Here is a 17,552-nt window from a genome sequence, read left to right on the forward strand (position 1 = left end):
GTCGTAATTTGTTAAGTTTAATTTGTTTGTGTTAACATTACTTAGATAATACATCGCTGAATTAGTAATGTTTGCTTCCTTCACATGAGTATTGCAGTGTTACCACTGTTACCACATATACCAAATGCCACCGCGATGTGAAATTGAATTTAACTGGATACAAGCTTCAAATTGGTTAATATGTAATGAGAACTCGTAACTCGTAACTTGAACTTAAGACACAAATTGTTAGAATTGTGTGGAATGGCTTAAACTCGTCATATACACCGTGTTTTTTTTTTGTTTTCTGTTAAATTCGACACTTAGCTAGGTTCATTATCAGGAACCACCCTGTATATCACTTTTAGTTAAATTCACAAAAAAAATTTTTCATCATTTTCATATAATTATAATAAATTAATTTATTAGTGTCAAGTGTTAGTGTCAAGTGATTGACGGCACATGCCAAAAAAATAACATTAGGTATTGGTAAAGGCTGTCACACACGTGTTCAGTAATTTTTTTTTTAATAACTCGATAACCGTAAGAGTTAAGACGCTAGTTTTTTAGAAATTAATTGTATTTGATCTAAAGAACCTTCCCTTAAAGTTTACGGAATTCAATAAGAACAGGTTGTATATAGGTATTGTAGGTTCTAAGCGGATTACGGTAGGTTGTCCATGCAAAAGTAGTTTTCATTTAGGTACTTAGCTGGAAAAAGACTATAAATGCAAAATACTTTTTCTCAAACATGCAATGAAATATTGTCTTTACGTTCCTTAAAATGGGCTGGGAAGTATCGCTTTTTGGGCGCAACAACTCGAGAGGACTGTAAAGGGATTTCATATTATTTTTTAGGCCTAGGCCTGCAAAGTAACTTTTTTTTATAAAATATTGTCCTTTAGAGCATTTTTATTTTATTTCATTGTATGTTTGAGAAAAGCACTATACATGCCTTGGCGTGAAAACGGATTCCCGGCCTCGTATCCCTATCTATATACCCACTTGGCCGGAAATCCTCATTTTCCCGGCCTCTGATGTAATGTACTATTTTTGTATTTTGGTTTATCTAGTTTAATCTTAAATATAAGCTTTCGTTTCATTTCTTTGTGTTCTCGTTTATTATAAGTGTGGGAGCAATTGAAAATGTATCTGAAACTAGTTTTCGCTCCATAATTGTAACAATAAACATTCAAAAACAAAGGGCATAAAATCAAACGTAAAGTTTATAATTAAAGTACACAAAAAGATGTAATAATATTTCCGTTTCTATGATACGGAACCGATTTTGAAGCGGAAATTTTAAGCCTATTTTATTTATTAACTTTTACAACTATCAGTCTGAAGCGGCTAGAAACATTATGCGAAAGTCGCGATTACCTTTTGAATATGTAAAGTGTTTCTAGGACAAGTTATATATTAACTTTGTACATATTTGTGGTGTCTCAGATTTCCCGAGGGAAAGCAAGTTACCAGATAAAAATAGTCAACACTTGATTATGTATGCGTGCGGTTTTATTTTTAACTACAGCTCTGCATCTGAAGTAAGCAAATTTATATTTTAAATACTTAAATAACGTTTCTAAATCCCTTTTCTTCTTATCAAATCAAGCGTTTTCAGTTTTACAAAGCAGTAATACCACGTTGGTTAGGGTTCTTAACTTTGGTGTTCTAATTTTAAAAAGAAATTCTAAAATACGAAAGATCCTTTTTCGCAGGAAAAGAAAATGTCTATTCATTTACACGTTGATATTCTAATTTGAGACAAAACCTTGACAGGGTACCTAGCCAACACGACACAATTGCTTAGACGTAAGCGTATCGTAGTCAGCTCTCCATATCGCTCTCTTCTCTCTTGCAGTGGCGCGACAGAGCTTGACAGCATTTCGAGAGCCACGTAGCGGCTACGATTGTCACTTTGGCTAGGCCAGCAGAAATTGTCTTACTTTGGTCGAAGGGCGGAGGCCTTAAAAAAAACATTAATTCTGCATGAATGGGCAATAATGAAAAGTCGCTGAAAGGTGGTAGGTGTCAGCGCCTTTGAATATAAAAGGCTAGTTCGTGGAACCATTTGACGCATCACGCGAAGTTGGCGCGTTGTTCGTCAAATGGGGAATGACAATGCAGGTTATGATTGTACTAATCAAAGCACTAGGACGCCCCAGCTACGACATTGGTCTAAGCGCGACAGCAGTGAGCGGCAGCCATACGTGCGAATGCAAAGTCCCATCGCTGTGTCTCGCTCCAATGTATGGCCGCCGCTTACCGCTGCCGCGCTTAGACCAATGTCGTGGCTGAGCCGTATGTTTTGCTACGCCTACCCATACAACCATTTCGGTCGCAAAATCTTCAAATCAGTAACTAACTGTCAAATGTGACATAACGCGTGGTAACGTCGTGCAAACAATGCGACCGTATTGATACAATAACAAAATGTAGTCGTCGTGTGCACTCGTTACGGTAACAAAATGTGTACGAATTTGTGGCTGTCAATGTCACTGTCAGAATGACTTTTAACGACACTTTATTAGTCGACGTTTGCACACATAACGGTAACAACATGTGGACGAATTTGTGGCTGTCATTGTCACTGTCAGAACGGTTTCTGACAGTGACATTGACAGAATTTGTACACACATGTGTAGGCCTGATTACCGAACTGTTCCTAAACCACTGTATCCGCAAATGACAATCTGAAATACGAAGGTTTCTCAAACTGTCTTGTGAAGTTGTGGACTGGTTGCTTTGAATCATTTAAATATGAGCGAATTAAATAATAATAAACGACGACGACCATTTAAGCACTCTTCGACATTTTATAGAAATGTAGGAAAGTTAAGAAAAGTGCAGAATGATAATACAAATAGATAAGCACTTTATAGTTACTTAATGTATTAAATATATAATTTTTAATTCTTATTGATAAAAATTAAAATTTTGAAATAACCCCCGACCGCGACATAGTTGACCGATTTTCATGAAACATGGCTAAGAACACTCCTGACTAACTCAGCTTTCAGACAAAAAAAACTAAATAAAAAACGGTTCATCCGTTCGGGAGCTACGATGCCACAGACAGACACACACACAGACAGACAAACAGACAGACAGACAGACAGACAGACGGACAGACAGACAGACAGACACGTCAAACTTATAACACCCCTTCGTTTTTGCGTCAGGGGTTAAAAATGAAGTGTAGTGTTGCTTTACACAATAAAAGTAGGAATCAAATGAAATAGAGTATTTACTGTGATATTAATAGAATTTCTGTTGCGCAATGATAGTTTTTTTCAGGACAGATGCTGCTTTTTTTAACGCAGTAGTGCGAGCAAATCAAGCAATGATTCATTCCTTGTCTGGTCGAAACTCTTAGCTTAGATTTAGGTACTGAAAATCGTCGTACGATACACGTGCGAAAAGGACATTCACAACTCGTGTTGATTTAAAACACTCCCTTCGTTCGTGTATTAATTTATCGCTACTCGTATCGATTTTCCTCTTTTCCGCACTCGTATCTACAAGTATTTTGTTTGGGTTACAAAAAAAACACATTATTTACTCTACTACGTTTTATTTATGTCTCTTTAACATTACAAATTTGTAGACACTTATCTATACAAAAATCTTGACAAAAGAAGTACAGATCGCTGAAATGAATGTTGATAGTAATATTAATGAAGACTACTTCAACAAGTGTCAATTGTGAAATGCCGCAAAATACTAGTTAATATGATCCCCGATCCTTTACAACCCAGCAGCTCGGTACGCACGTTACAATTTTTTTTAATCTTCTTTAGTGAGGGCAACTGAGTACGACGGCATATTTAATTGTTTATAAAGTTTGAGGATACCTGGAAAAAAATAATACAAGAAGCCATTTTGAAAATATAATAAATATTCACTGCTTTTGGTCACGCGTGTACGCTGCGACCATTTTGCAACCGTTTGTCAACCGTTTGGTGACCGTTTGGCGACTGTTTTTTACATGGAATATTACCGTCTTAATCCACATTTTAACAACTTTATTGGTTTTCTAGGCATTATTTTTATTATTTCAGTATAGTATATGCACCGGAGCACTAAAACTTCACCAATCAATATACATAACACGCAAACACCGAGTAGTCAATAATATTATTACTGGTTAAACTGAGGTAAATTGATGGCGCGTTGATAAATTTAGACTTATTTTATGAAATCACTCGAGCAATTTAATTGGCCATGGTAATTAGCCCACATTATATTACAAATGCAAACAATATTTATCTTTAACAAATTCTTACGCCATTACATTTTAATGTCAAATTATTTTATTTCTTTTTTACTTTGACGTCTCTGACAGTCGCCATTTGAAAAGAATGAAATGAACGAATGATTTTGGGAAAGTAGTCGCCAAACGGTAACAATGTGTGCACGCGTAGTGCACACTTCTGTCACTTCTGTGACCATTTGTGCCTGTTACCAATCGTCCCCATTTGGGTCGCCGCGACTAAACGTCGACCGTACTGCGACTAAGCATTGAGACCCGAAGACCTGTGTGTACACAAAATAGGAGGATTTGCGTAGGAACGGCGACCGATTATGGTTATATGGGTAGCTTTGGTATTGAAACCGTGTCACTTTTGATTTAGTAACTCTTCATAGAAATCACGCCTCGTCCTACATAAAGTGAGTAATAAATACGAAGCAAATTAGCCTAGCTGACTGAATCAATGGACGTATATGACAGAATATCAAGGGGTGGCTTACGCCACATTTTGTAGTGTAGCGTCGTTCATGCCATAAATATTAACAAGACAATTTGAATGTACAAAGATATCAGGTTGTGATATCTAACTCATGTCATTTCTACATATATATATTGTATACCGTTCATATCGGTCGTTCTTATATGTCAGCGCCAGAGACATCACGCAGGAGTATCATTCATATATTCAAATGTCATTGTTATGTACACATAATATGTTGGAATGCTATGTCTAGCCTTATTTATCGATCGTATAAGGTCTTACTTTTTACGACAATCTCCAGGCGTGATCGCCAGTAAATTAAAAAAAACAATAAGTTTATTATGCACTTAACTACAGGGAGACAATTTGACTGGCGGACGAGTTCAACAGTTTTATTTCAAGTTTTGCATTTTTTATTTCTTTATTTATAAGTCGCAAGTCGGAATGACCCATAATTGAGTTAGTAGTTGTAGGTAGTTAGAATTAATAGACCTTATCAGTAATCTGCGATCGAATCGAAAAAAAAATCGAATATGAAAACCGGACTTAATATAAACATAATCTCATTATAATAATATTCAGAGTGGGCCAGTGAAGTAATATCGTCATTTGAATTGCTTTACCATTTTGACATTTCATTCCTTAAGTGGTTTTATTTAATTCCAGTCTTGCCTTTTAAAATATGACAGTTGCTCTTATCTTCATAATCGAACAATATTATATTACGTATTTTATACCATGAATCTGATAGTTATATATTATAATATTTAAAAGAACATTTTGTTACGAATTTGCCATGATAGAATTCATCGATCGGTCATTTTTTTCGTTTCAAATATGGAACGTTTAAAAGTGAACTGACAGTCAATCACTAGTTTATAATATTAAATTACCTCTTATTAAATAAGTTAAGGCTATAATTAAGGCTGTATTTAAGGCTGTACATATTGTAGAAAACTTATTATATGGATGTAGATAACAAGGTAAAATAATTATGCAACTGTACATAATTAGGCATTTAAACATTCGTGTTATCTGGACTGACGACTGGTCTGGCCTGGCGCGTAGTGACCCTGCCTGCTACGCCGCGGTCCCAGGTTCGAATCCCGGTAAGGGCATTTATTTTTGTGATGAGCACAGATATTTGTTCCTGAGTCATGGATGACTGTTTTTTTTGTATATAAGTATGTATATCGTCGCCTAGCACCCATAGTACAAGCTTTGCTTATATTATTAAATTAAAATGGGACTTAATCGCGTAAAACTTACGTTTATTTCGGACATGACATTACGTCCGTGAGTTGTATCAAAACGTCGAAACGTTGAAACGTCGGGTTAAATATAAACGTAAGTTTTACGCGATTAAGTACCGTTTTAATTTAATAATATGAGTGAATCTTTGCTTAGTTTGGGGCTTGGTTGATCTGTGTAAGGTGTCCCCCAATATTTATTTATTTATCTTATGAAACTCTCCTTTCGGCTCGTGTCTTAATGCCTCTCATTACTCATTATGCACCAATCACATAAAATAACTATTAATAATCTTCACATACGTAAAATGATACGTAAAGGCTCAACGAAACCCCCTTTTTCAATTCGCACGGCTTGTAAATCGCACGTAATGTATCTTTTCACCGAATGCTGATACGGCGAACGTGGCTAAAGGAACTATTCCGGGGAAAATACGATACGTGATTATTTAACGTGACCTTTCTTAGCCTTTAGTTTACGACGCCTGTCGTGTTGTGTGTCGTACCTGTTATACGATAAATTCAGGGGTACACTACTATGTAAGCCTATGTTCATGACATTGCCAAGAATACTTGCGAATCTGTCTCGTTCTCTGAGATCTATCCCAATCTATCGGCGCGACTTGAACTTCAAGATAAATAAATATCCATACTACTTAATATTATAAATGGGAAAGTGTATGTCTGTTTGTTTGTCCGTCTTTCGTGAGTGAATTGACGTTATTTTTTACATAGGCAACTTTTTGTCTCTTTCTAACGCGAGCGAAGCTTCGGGCAAAAGCTAGTTCAATATAAAACATTCTTACACAGATTGAATGAGTTCTACGGTAAGCTCAATAAGGCTTGTGTTTTGGGTACCTACTCTGTGATCATCACACAAATAAATGCCTCTACCGAGATTCGAACCCAGACCGGTAGTCACACAAAATAAGTCGCCAAAAACAAACAATAAATACGTCAAAGAGAGATGATATGGATCAAATGCATTAATTTCGTATCTAGAGCTAATATTTGACATATCTTAAAGTTCGGATGTGGCCGCATACATGAGCAGGATGCAATTATGTTAGTAATATCACAGTCTGTTGGGTATTTCGCATACATTGTTTACCGAAAACATGAGTTTATCTGCTCATAAATTTGTATAAGGAAACTCATTTTCGGCGCATGGAGTCCTCTCGTTCAGAAGCGAAATGTATAAAAGTGCCAGATTGCGACGCAATATCGCTTTTAGAAGACTGTCAGGCGGAGAGCGTGGCCCGAACGGTGACGCGCCAGCACTCTCCTTTATTTTATTCACGGGCTCTTTTAATCAATTTTTAAACGTTGCACCAGAATGCGATTTGTTTAGTGATAGATTTAGACAACTTTGCTCTCGTTTTATACGCTTTTGTGAGCTATCTTTTTAATAATGCTGTATTGTTTTATTTGTGTGTGTGCTTATACTTTTTGTTTATTTTAATTATAATATTACCTTAACTCTTTCAATTTTACAGCGCATTGGCCTACTTATATATAAATAAGTATAAGCTGTAATGTTGTAAAATTTTCTTTGAATAAATGAATATATAAATAAATATTATGAATTTATGATTGACATAACGGATTATAAATTACACACCTGGCAGACAAGTATGGTCGCGCGATAAATGATAAAACATCAGTAGGCCTAGCACATGATCGCCGCGACAGTATGTCGCCACGAGATAGGTGACACGTCTTTTTAGATTAATGACATAAGTAATAATTGTATTAATGACATAAGGACGGGTAGTCTCGCGGCGACATACTCTCGCGGCAATCATGTGCTAGCCCTTCTGGCCGTCCCTATCGCACTATTTGTAAGTTCGATAAATGTTTTATCATTTATCACGCGACCATGCTTTCTTGTCTAGTTTAGTAATGAATCATAATATGTTCTTTCGATCTGAAATACCAACAGAAAATTTCATTTTATTTTATTTATTAGGAAAACACACAGCTAAAGTTACTATAAAGCTTATAACATAGTAACAATGAGCCAATATGAAGTTTCCACAAATAGAATTTTGATAAAAAGATCCATATCGCGCAAGAAGCATAAGATCCCTTCTGTAACGCTGTGGCTTGCGTGGGCGACGGTCGCGCGACGGCGATGCGACGCATACGAAATCAAACCTTATCGATATGGAAGTGACGACGACGCGACGGCGACGGTCGTGCGACCGTCGCCCACGCAAGACACGGCGTAATTGAATAAGATCCCTTTGATGATGGAAATCCGCAATTGGAGTTAAAATACCTACTACAAGTTACTAAATAGACAAATTAAAATATTAGCTGAAATTGTTATAAAAATAAATAGAAACTTTAAAGCTTTATTTTATAAATAAGGATTAACTAAATTTTACTACAACAAAATTTTATAACAATGTCGATTTGTTATCGTAGTGTGATAAGTATATGGACGAGGTTTCGCATCCCGATAAGGGAATATAAGTATAATATGTATTTTTAATACTTGTCATGGAGTGTTTATCATAGTTAGTAGGTATAAACTTATAGGTACTACTAAGTTTATATTATTGTGTAACGATATAGCTATTGTGAGCTTGTTGGTTAGCCTGGGTGCGTAGCCAACGTGACAATCGTTTACGCTTCGTAGCGAACAAATTGCAACCGTCTCTGTCTGTTTTAGAGTCTGCTTGGAAAGAGGAAAGTGGAGTAATGTATAAAATCGGCTCTTACGTCCTTCCTATACAAAATGTACTGAGGAGACGTTTTTTGAATTACGCGAGTGGGAACGCTTCCGTAGTTAAGTGATCCAATGAATCCTAGCAGGCAAGCACCGTCGCGTGATGAAAGATAAAACGTCATTTTCGCACTATTTGTAAGCGCGATAGGGACGCACCGATGCGATAAAGTGATATATCCAAGTAGTGTGCTACGTACGCCTGCTAGTTTCCGAATCGTAATTCGTAACGTGTCCACACTGCCAATCACGCGCAACTTCATGCCAGTGAGTAACGTGAAGTTGAAGCAGATCCGCTTCCACACTGTCTCCGCAACGATAATTGGTCTAACCTACCTGTTGGCGACCTGTAGGTCGCCCCAAAAACGCTCTCTTGACAACCCTTTCCTGTCCCATTATAAATCGGTGACTGAATAGGTAAAGATTGAGGGGCTTTCGTTTCACCGATTATGCTAAGTTGGGTTAGTCAAATATTGCACCAATGTATGTTTCTTTACTTACTGAGAAATGTTAAGTAAACTCCCTCTTTCATTTTGTGAATTGAGTTCATCCCCAATATTAACCCTTTTCAGGTTATCTGTTTGCATAATTACCATAAATAGGTCACGGGTCACGGACATAATTCTGGGATTTCTGGGAAAGGTATAATACCTTTGTTTAAATGAATTAGTCAACTACATTTCGTAGAAGATCTAATTAATTGTTTTAGTTTAGATAATTTGTAAATAAATGTTTTGGAATTACTCATTAATTAGGACTACCTAATAGCAAGTTGTTTTATTTTGTTTAAAACTCATTTAAAACTAAAATTACTGAAACATATTTTTTTATACCACGTCGGTGGCAAACAGGTATACGGCCCGCCTGATGGAAAGTGGTCACCGTAACCTATGGACGCCTGCAACTCAAGGGGTGTCACATGCGCGTTGCCGACCCATTAGAAACTTGTACACTCTTTTTTTGAAGAACCCCATACTGTAGTTTATCGGGAATACCTCGGCAAGGAGCTCATTCCACAGCCGGAGCGTTCGTGGGAGGAAATTCCTCTGAAACCGCACGGTGCGCGATCATTTACGTTGCAATACAAGGTGTGTGGATGAGCGCCCTGTCGATGGCGAGCGGTGCGATGATGAAAAGTGGCCGTTGGCATCATGTCAAACAGTTCTTCAGAACACAACCCAAATATCATTTAGCATTAGCGAATAATAAGAATTCTAAAACCTGATAGCCTACTGCTAAAGTAGCCCCAAAAAATTTTTATAACTCAGTGAAATAATCTGAAACGAATAAAAAGCCGAAAGGTCAATTATCAAGAGACTTTTGTTAAAGAAACGCCGTGAAATTTACCGTGAAATCTACGTCAAACTGCAAAGTGGGGCGACGGAAAACGCTGAACATTACGAATTATTCCGGAAGACGTGAAATTGAAGAAAATTTACAGATAAAAACGACCGTCAAAGACAAGCCTTGCACGGTCATCATTTCCTCCACTGACTGATATAACTACCATCAAAATGTCGGTATATAAAATATTTACCGTCTACTACCAAAGCGGTTCGTATATACAGAGTGTAACAAAAATGGTGGTGATCCGTTTAAGGGCGTACTCAGTATCGTATTCTTATCAGGAAAAAGTAGAAGAAAATTTTTTTTTCGCTTAAAAAATTTTTACTTTTGTATGAACCGGGCCGCGCGAATCGATCGAATCTCCATACAAAGATAAAAATATTTTTTGCGAAAAAAAATTTTTATCCTACTTTTTCCTGATGAGAATACGATACTGAATACGCCCTTAAACGGATCACCACCATTTTTGTTACACCCTGTATATGTATATCTTGCCTATTTTAAAGTACTATTTTGCCATTGTTTTCTTTTGTTTTTCTATATATGATACATAGGTATAATATGTTTATAGTCAAACACGCACGTATTTACAAGCAAACGACGAGGAAGTAAAATACTATTTATTTTTACAACCTGAAAATTAATAAAACCACGCGGAAAAGGGCGGGTAAAATATTAGCAAAGAAAACATTCTCTTTTAACTCCGCTGCCAACTTCATGGGGATCAAGTAGCAAGTGGGTTACATAGAATATTTAATAGAGGTATTAAGTTTCTTAAACGTCCAAAGTTTTAATCGCGCCGAGCAAACAAAACGTTTACGCGCTACGCGCCGTAGATACCTCTACGCGTAAATTTACATAAATAAAAGATACCTGTGGGGCCTTCGTTCGTCTTCGTGTTCTTCCTTTAAGAAGGATGGTTGCAAGCTGAACCTGCGTCGGAATTGGTGTCGTCCCTTCATGGTGGAGTCACTTAGCACATGTTTCGAGTTTGTCACTGGAGCGCGTAAGTTGCGGGGCGCGGGCGGTACGTGCGCGGCGCGCGGCGGTCGGGCGGCGAGTGCCCGGCCGTGCCTCCGCCGGTGCCCGTAGTCTAGTACAACGCACTTCAACGCATCCAATATGGACGGAGGGCTTTGTCACAGAATTGTGGAAAGACTTTTCCAAAAATGGTTATACTGAATGATTGATTTTTGTCTCTTTGAAATAAAAATATTAAGTCGTTATATTTTGTCATGTGTATAATTAGATGCTTTGATCATGTACAGTAATATGTTATTTATTTTTAATCGCACGAAAATTAAAATCAGATACTTAATTATAAATATTTGACTATGAAATATCTCAAAAATCTCTTACGACTAAACTGTGAAACTCAAGGAACATTCTGGGAAAATTTGAATGCAAGTTACCACAAAAAAAGTTCCTATTCAGAGAAAGAGTTACTCTTATTTAATGTCCTTAACTGCTGCTGGCAGTTTTATTTAACATTTATGTAAACTTAATGGCTTATATTTCCATAGAGATTGCAGATGACAAATGTGAAAGTTTAGTAATAAATGCCCAGAAAAAACCGAGACTTTATGAAAATTTCCTTTAACACATTGCTATCCCTTAATGTGCAACAGACTCGTCATCAAATTGAATTGTGAAATGATATTCGGTGCATTATGTTATGTACCTACAGTATCTGGCGCGCAATTTTCCCAATAAACAATGCCCTTGTGTTTTTTTTTCTTTCTAACTAAAAATGATACGGCAAGCATACGCTTTCGCAAGAGAAAATGTCCCTTAGGACCTTTGAAATTTCCAGTGTCGATATACCTACATGTACAAAGCCAGCTTGCTACATTCTAAAAGCTACGAATGTTTTTCTCTTATGACTACAACAGTGAGGAAAGAATAGATTTGCGTTGAAAAAAGGGATACCAAACAGAAAGGGTTTTATTTATTTATTTTATTTCGGGCAACTCACTATTTACTTTTCCCGTATCGTAACATACCCTGCCATTTCAGTAGATGTAAAGGAATCAAAGCAATCCATTGACATAAAAAAGTCAGTTTGCCAGTCCCAAATAAATATTTTAAGTACAATTTGCGATTTACTCGGGTGTGAGGGTAGCCCGGGGGTTACCTATCAAAAAGTCGAAAATTGTAATGTCGATTATTAGTAGCCCGAAAACGTTTCCCATTTTATTAATTGGCCTAAGTTTTGTTTGCCCGAAAGTACTTTTCCCCTATTATTATTTTCCCGATTCTTATTTCGCTGTAATTTTGTTTCGCTTATGATTCGAATCAACACTTATTAAAATTCCTAAGAATCATTTGACAACTACGTTTTGTCGCGTAAAATTTTTATTCCGAAATATTATTTAACCGCTATATCAAAAATTCGAAATTCGAATTAACACTTATTAAAATTCCTAAGTATCATTTGGCAGCAATTTTGTATGGCGTATAGTTTTATAATTCGAAATATTATTAAGCCGCTATATCAAAAGTTCAATAAATCCTTAATTTTCTAACAAAAGTTTGTTCTCCACCGACCCTCACGGTCCCAGTTTTTACTTGACCTATGAGTCCTTGCCATAAGAGTTTGTGGCAAAGGTTTGTTTCTGTAGGGTCGCAGTTCTAACCTAACCTAACCCACTTTCTTACAAATGTTTGTTTCTGCGAGGGTCACAGTTCTAACCTAACCTAACCCGCTTTTCTAGCACAAGTTTGTTTCTGTAAGGTCGCAGTTCCAACCTAACCTAACCCACTTTTTTAGCAAATGTTTGCTTCTGTATGGTCGCAGTTCTAACCTAACCTAAACCACTTTTCTTGCTAATGTTTGTTTTTGTGAGGGTCGCAGTTCTAACCTAACCTAACCCACTTCTCTAGCACAAATTTGTTTCTGTATGGTCGCAGAGCTAACCTAACCTAACCCACTCTTATGGCAAGGGTTTGTTTCTGTATGGTCGCAGTTCTAATCTAACCTAACCCACTTTTCTTAGAAAGTTTGTTTCCGTGGGGGTCGCATTTCTAACCTAACCAATTTTTTTTAAATGTTTCTATAAAATTATATTAGAGAAAATGACATTTCGATGTCGCGTAACATCGGATTTATGAAAAGGTGGTTAACGATACGGTTGTCAAATGATAAGATTGGCAACCGTTCTTCTGGTTATTGAGTTTCTATAAAATGATATTAGGGAAAATGACATTTCGATGTCACGTAGCATCGGATTTATGAAAAGGTGGTTAACAAATTGGTTGTCAAATGATAAAGTTGGCAACCGTTCTTCTGGTTATAGAGTTTCGGGAAAACGATAATGTGGCATAGCAAACTAGCGACATTTTAAAAATATGGTAAACAATGTATTTGGATTATAAAAATTCTGTCAACCGTTTTCGGACAAGTGATAATCGGACAAAGGATTTTCGAAACATCGATAGGTTACCTAGCCCGGGGGCGTGTAAAAGGATATAAATGCAAATGTTAATTCGTGCCATTTGCAAAACAAGGAACGATATTAAAATTTTAAATAATCCTAAAATTAAAGCTGCCTAATCCAATAGCATATGCTCATCATCATCATTGGTCACAGGATCTTTCTAGATGATAGTTGCAGCACTTGCAGCGACTAAGTAAGAGGTAGGTATTCTGAGTAGGCAGTCTATAGCCTACGTCGGTTGTGATGGCCAATGGCGGATCGGCGTTTTCTGCCGCATCGATGACAAATGTGCCTTGACTTTTGGCTCTTGGGGTGATCCAGCAGCTCTACGGAGACGCTTTTGCTTGAGTTGGTCCAACCAAAGCTCGTCTTGCTTTACCATACCCTCCCTCAAGCATATGCTAGGCATTAGGTAAAAAAGCGCTACTAAATAATACTCATGGTAAAAAATACAAATTACTACTATGTTTGTGATAAACAATATAGTAGGTAGTGATTCGCTATGAAGCGATTATTGACATGTTAGCGTATTAACTATGTTTCTTTTCATTAGGCATGAGAATGAGAAACTAAAATTCTTCTGTGGTCTACTCCGCATTTTCCATACTAACTTTCTACGCAGTAGCAAGTGAAACTTCTGCTATTTAGTATGTATGTACCACTACTTACTCCGCACAAATGTTAGGAATATCTCTAGGGTGTTTTTGAAAAGAGGTAATAATGCAAATGCGGCTGTTTCTGCCGACACGTAAGGTATTTGCGAGCCGCAATTAGATTTATGTCGAGAGATTATATTCAGTATGTAAAACAGAAAATAATGTAGTTTAACCACCTCACATAGGGCATATTGCATAATAATTTAAGTAGGTAAGCTAATATTTTAGTGTTTTTTTTTTGGAATATACATAATAAATAAATAAAATAAATATTTTAGGACATATTACACAAACTTGAGCCCATAAGGCTTTTAAGTTCAAGAAGGCTTCTATCATGGGTAGTCAGACAACGGTATTGGTGTATATTTAAATACTAAAATAAATAGAAAGCATCCATGACTCGAAAGAAATACCTTTACTAATAAATGCTCTTACTGGGATCGAACTCAACCATCGGTTTATTAGAGAGCTAGAGAGGGTCACTACCCACACTACCAAGTAGAGTATATGTTTTGTTGTAACCAAACTGTTTTTTTGACAAAAAATCGAGAACGGAACTGACTTGACATTCTCACCGACGATAATTCATACCTATACAGTAAAATGCCGATAAGCATTTGCGATTCAAAACGGCATTCCAGAACATTAAATGCCCCATTATTAATTGTTTGTAAGTGAAACCACTTACAGCGTGGGCGCGGCGTGGGTCGCCTGTTGCTATTGTGCCCGTGAAAACACGTATCTATGTAGTAATATAATACTCTTTATTTCGCACCTCAATACAAGACAACAATACAGATGAAAATAGTAACACAAAAAAGGTAAACAACAGTCTTCTATAGTACTATGAATAGTTACCATACCAATCTATATATAATCTACATGTCTATGTGTGTATTGTCTCTTTATAAGCCACTGAACAGTTTGATTTTGGTACACAGAACGCAGCACGGTTGCGTGATATAACTGATATAGCCTATCGCGTCATCACTTACTAAAATTGTGAAACGGACGCACCGACGCGATAGGCTATATCACACTAGTGTACTAGGCCCGCAGGATAAGGACATGTAATACTTATACCAGAAGTCATCTCTTAAGAGGGTAAACATTATCTCATTTCCATCCCAAATGTGAGATCATGGAGTCAGCGCCTGGTAATACATGTTAGCATTATGGTCAAATTGAATTACTATTGCCTTTATTTTTTTATCAGGCGCTAATTAAATAATATATTCCACGCAAACAAAGTACGGCAAAAGTTTGTGAGATTATAATATTACTCTTTGTAGACTCACAGTGTACCTGGCGTGGTCCCGAATACTTACAAATCTTTTGAGTTTATCTCGAGCGCCCTCAATCAGGTAAATAGGGTAGGGTTCGATATCTGCGGGTCAATCCATGCGATTCATTACGGGATTTTTGGGAATGTTTTTATTACTCTCACTTGGTCGTAAAAAATAATCTGCATGTTTTCCTTTAGCGTCTTGCCTTTTTTTGCACTAAGTGTTTACCGTATTTAATTTGACTGTATTACGTAGGTACACAAAGACATCCTACGTTTTGAGAATGGCATACGTAAAGTGACAATGACATATTCTAGCTGCACATACAAATATCGAATATCGTCAGTGTTGTGTTTCGACAGAGTAACATCCGTAGTACGCAAACAGTTCAAGTTGATAATCAAAACCAAAAAACTCGCGCGGCTGTCAGAAGGTGTCGATGTCATTTCAAGCCAGTCTTCTCCGAGACCACGGGGACAACGCCGTCCCTGAAACGTTGGAGGTCAGTTTAATATGTAGTCGTACGCGATTAAGTCCCGATTTTAAAAATAATTATGTGCCAATACATACATACATACTTACATATTTCTCGGACTAATTTTATGATGACAAGTGTTTTGCACACTCACGATTTCGCACTGAATAATATTGTATAAAATCGGGAAAGTTGAAATCAGTACTTTATACCTACTATTCTTTACTTTTATATGCAATGTACTTAAAAACATATACCTACATATTGTTGTGAATAAGGAATAACTCATTACATTTAGGTAAGACTCAGTAAGTCGGCGGACTTACCAATGATGCTCAGATAACATATTAAAGCTACACAGTGCATTACATGTAAGTACACAGGACCAAGGCACATTGTATTTGGTGAATAAGTTAAATTGTAACATTGCTGCATTTAACTGCATTAGCTGCTGTTTGCTACAAAATTATAGTTTCAGTACCTACGAATGTTTTAGGAAATTTCGTTTGTAAATTAACTTGTCACATGACAGCCGGTCAAACAACTTGTTTTCGCACACAAACAGCTTTGAAATTTGTTGAAACGTGTGGTTGAAACTTTTGACAGGAGCTAGGTATTGTTATTAATTTATATCTAGGAGATTTAAAACGAGGCTATACCTATTGTGTTTCTGTAATTATGATCATAATATAATGCTATTAAATACATAGCTAATAAAGTATACCTATAAGATAAGTAATTTTATGGTTACCTAAACTAGCTTTAATAGTAAACATAATTATACCTAGTGTAATTGTTTGTAAGCAATTATGTATCCTTGATTTTTGAATATATATATTTTTTTTTTATAGCGGCTAATTTTCAGGGAAGTAAGCTTAGCTCTACCAAAAGGCTATCTAGATTACTTTTTTTTATGGGATAGGAGGCAAACGAGTAGGTTGCCCGATGGTAAGCGATCACTGCCCGGCCGCCCATGGACACCCGAAATACCAGAAGGGTTGGAGTGGAGGTGCGTTGCCAACCTTTAAGATTGGTGTAGGCTCTTTTCTTGAAGGTTTAACCCTTAAATGTATGGTGATGTATATATGCATCATATATTTGATGGTCCGTGGCTCGATATGTAGCTATCCAAAATCACATTTATTGCTTAATTATTATTCATTATTTATTATGTTTCTCCGTTTTTAAACTCTCGGGTCTTTCGAGCCCGGTCATTTATAAGGCGTGCGTGGGGATATAGATCCAACACGTAGAGGCCGTTTGGAGATATTTGATGTCATGTAGAACGCCTGCTGGAACCCATTCACGGGTACATGAATAGATACCCGTGAACCGGTTTCAGCAGGCATTGGAAACTATTGTCAATAAAATGGAAAGAATAGATCAGGTCTATGGGTTGAAGTTTGGATGAGTTATGAAAATGGGCTATTGCAAAGGTCCGGACACCTACCATAACATTGCGTTAACAAGTTATCGAGGCAGGCGGTGACTCGCCACTCGGTAGATGGGCACCTGATTTGCCATCATAAAGACGGCCAGGCGCAACACCGGCGTGAGTGGCTCAGGGGTGTCGAGAGGTGGTGCTGCGCTTTCTCCGAAGGTTCTCGCGGCGTTATGCCCTTTAACACTTCCACCCCTGGAGCGAAAGCTCAGACGTT

General features: G+C 37.0%; 1 protein-coding gene across 1 annotated transcript in view; it reads right to left on the bottom strand.

The window, feature by feature from the left end:
- The window catches only part of LOC125228346 (ras-related protein Rap-2b), a 74,382-nt gene extending 63,300 nt beyond the window's left edge, over nt 1–11,082 (bottom strand). The window contains exon 1 of the mRNA XM_048132880.1: nt 10,914–11,082. Coding sequence (XP_047988837.1) covers nt 10,914–11,002 — 89 coding nt within the window. The 5' untranslated portion in view covers nt 11,003–11,082. The remainder of the gene's footprint in view (nt 1–10,913) is intronic.
- Nucleotides 11,083–17,552: the final 6,470 nt, after the last annotated feature.

The sequence above is a fragment of the Leguminivora glycinivorella genome, chromosome 7, assembly GCF_023078275.1.
Source record: "Leguminivora glycinivorella isolate SPB_JAAS2020 chromosome 7, LegGlyc_1.1, whole genome shotgun sequence".
NCBI classification, from domain to species: Eukaryota; Metazoa; Arthropoda; class Insecta; order Lepidoptera; family Tortricidae; genus Leguminivora; species Leguminivora glycinivorella.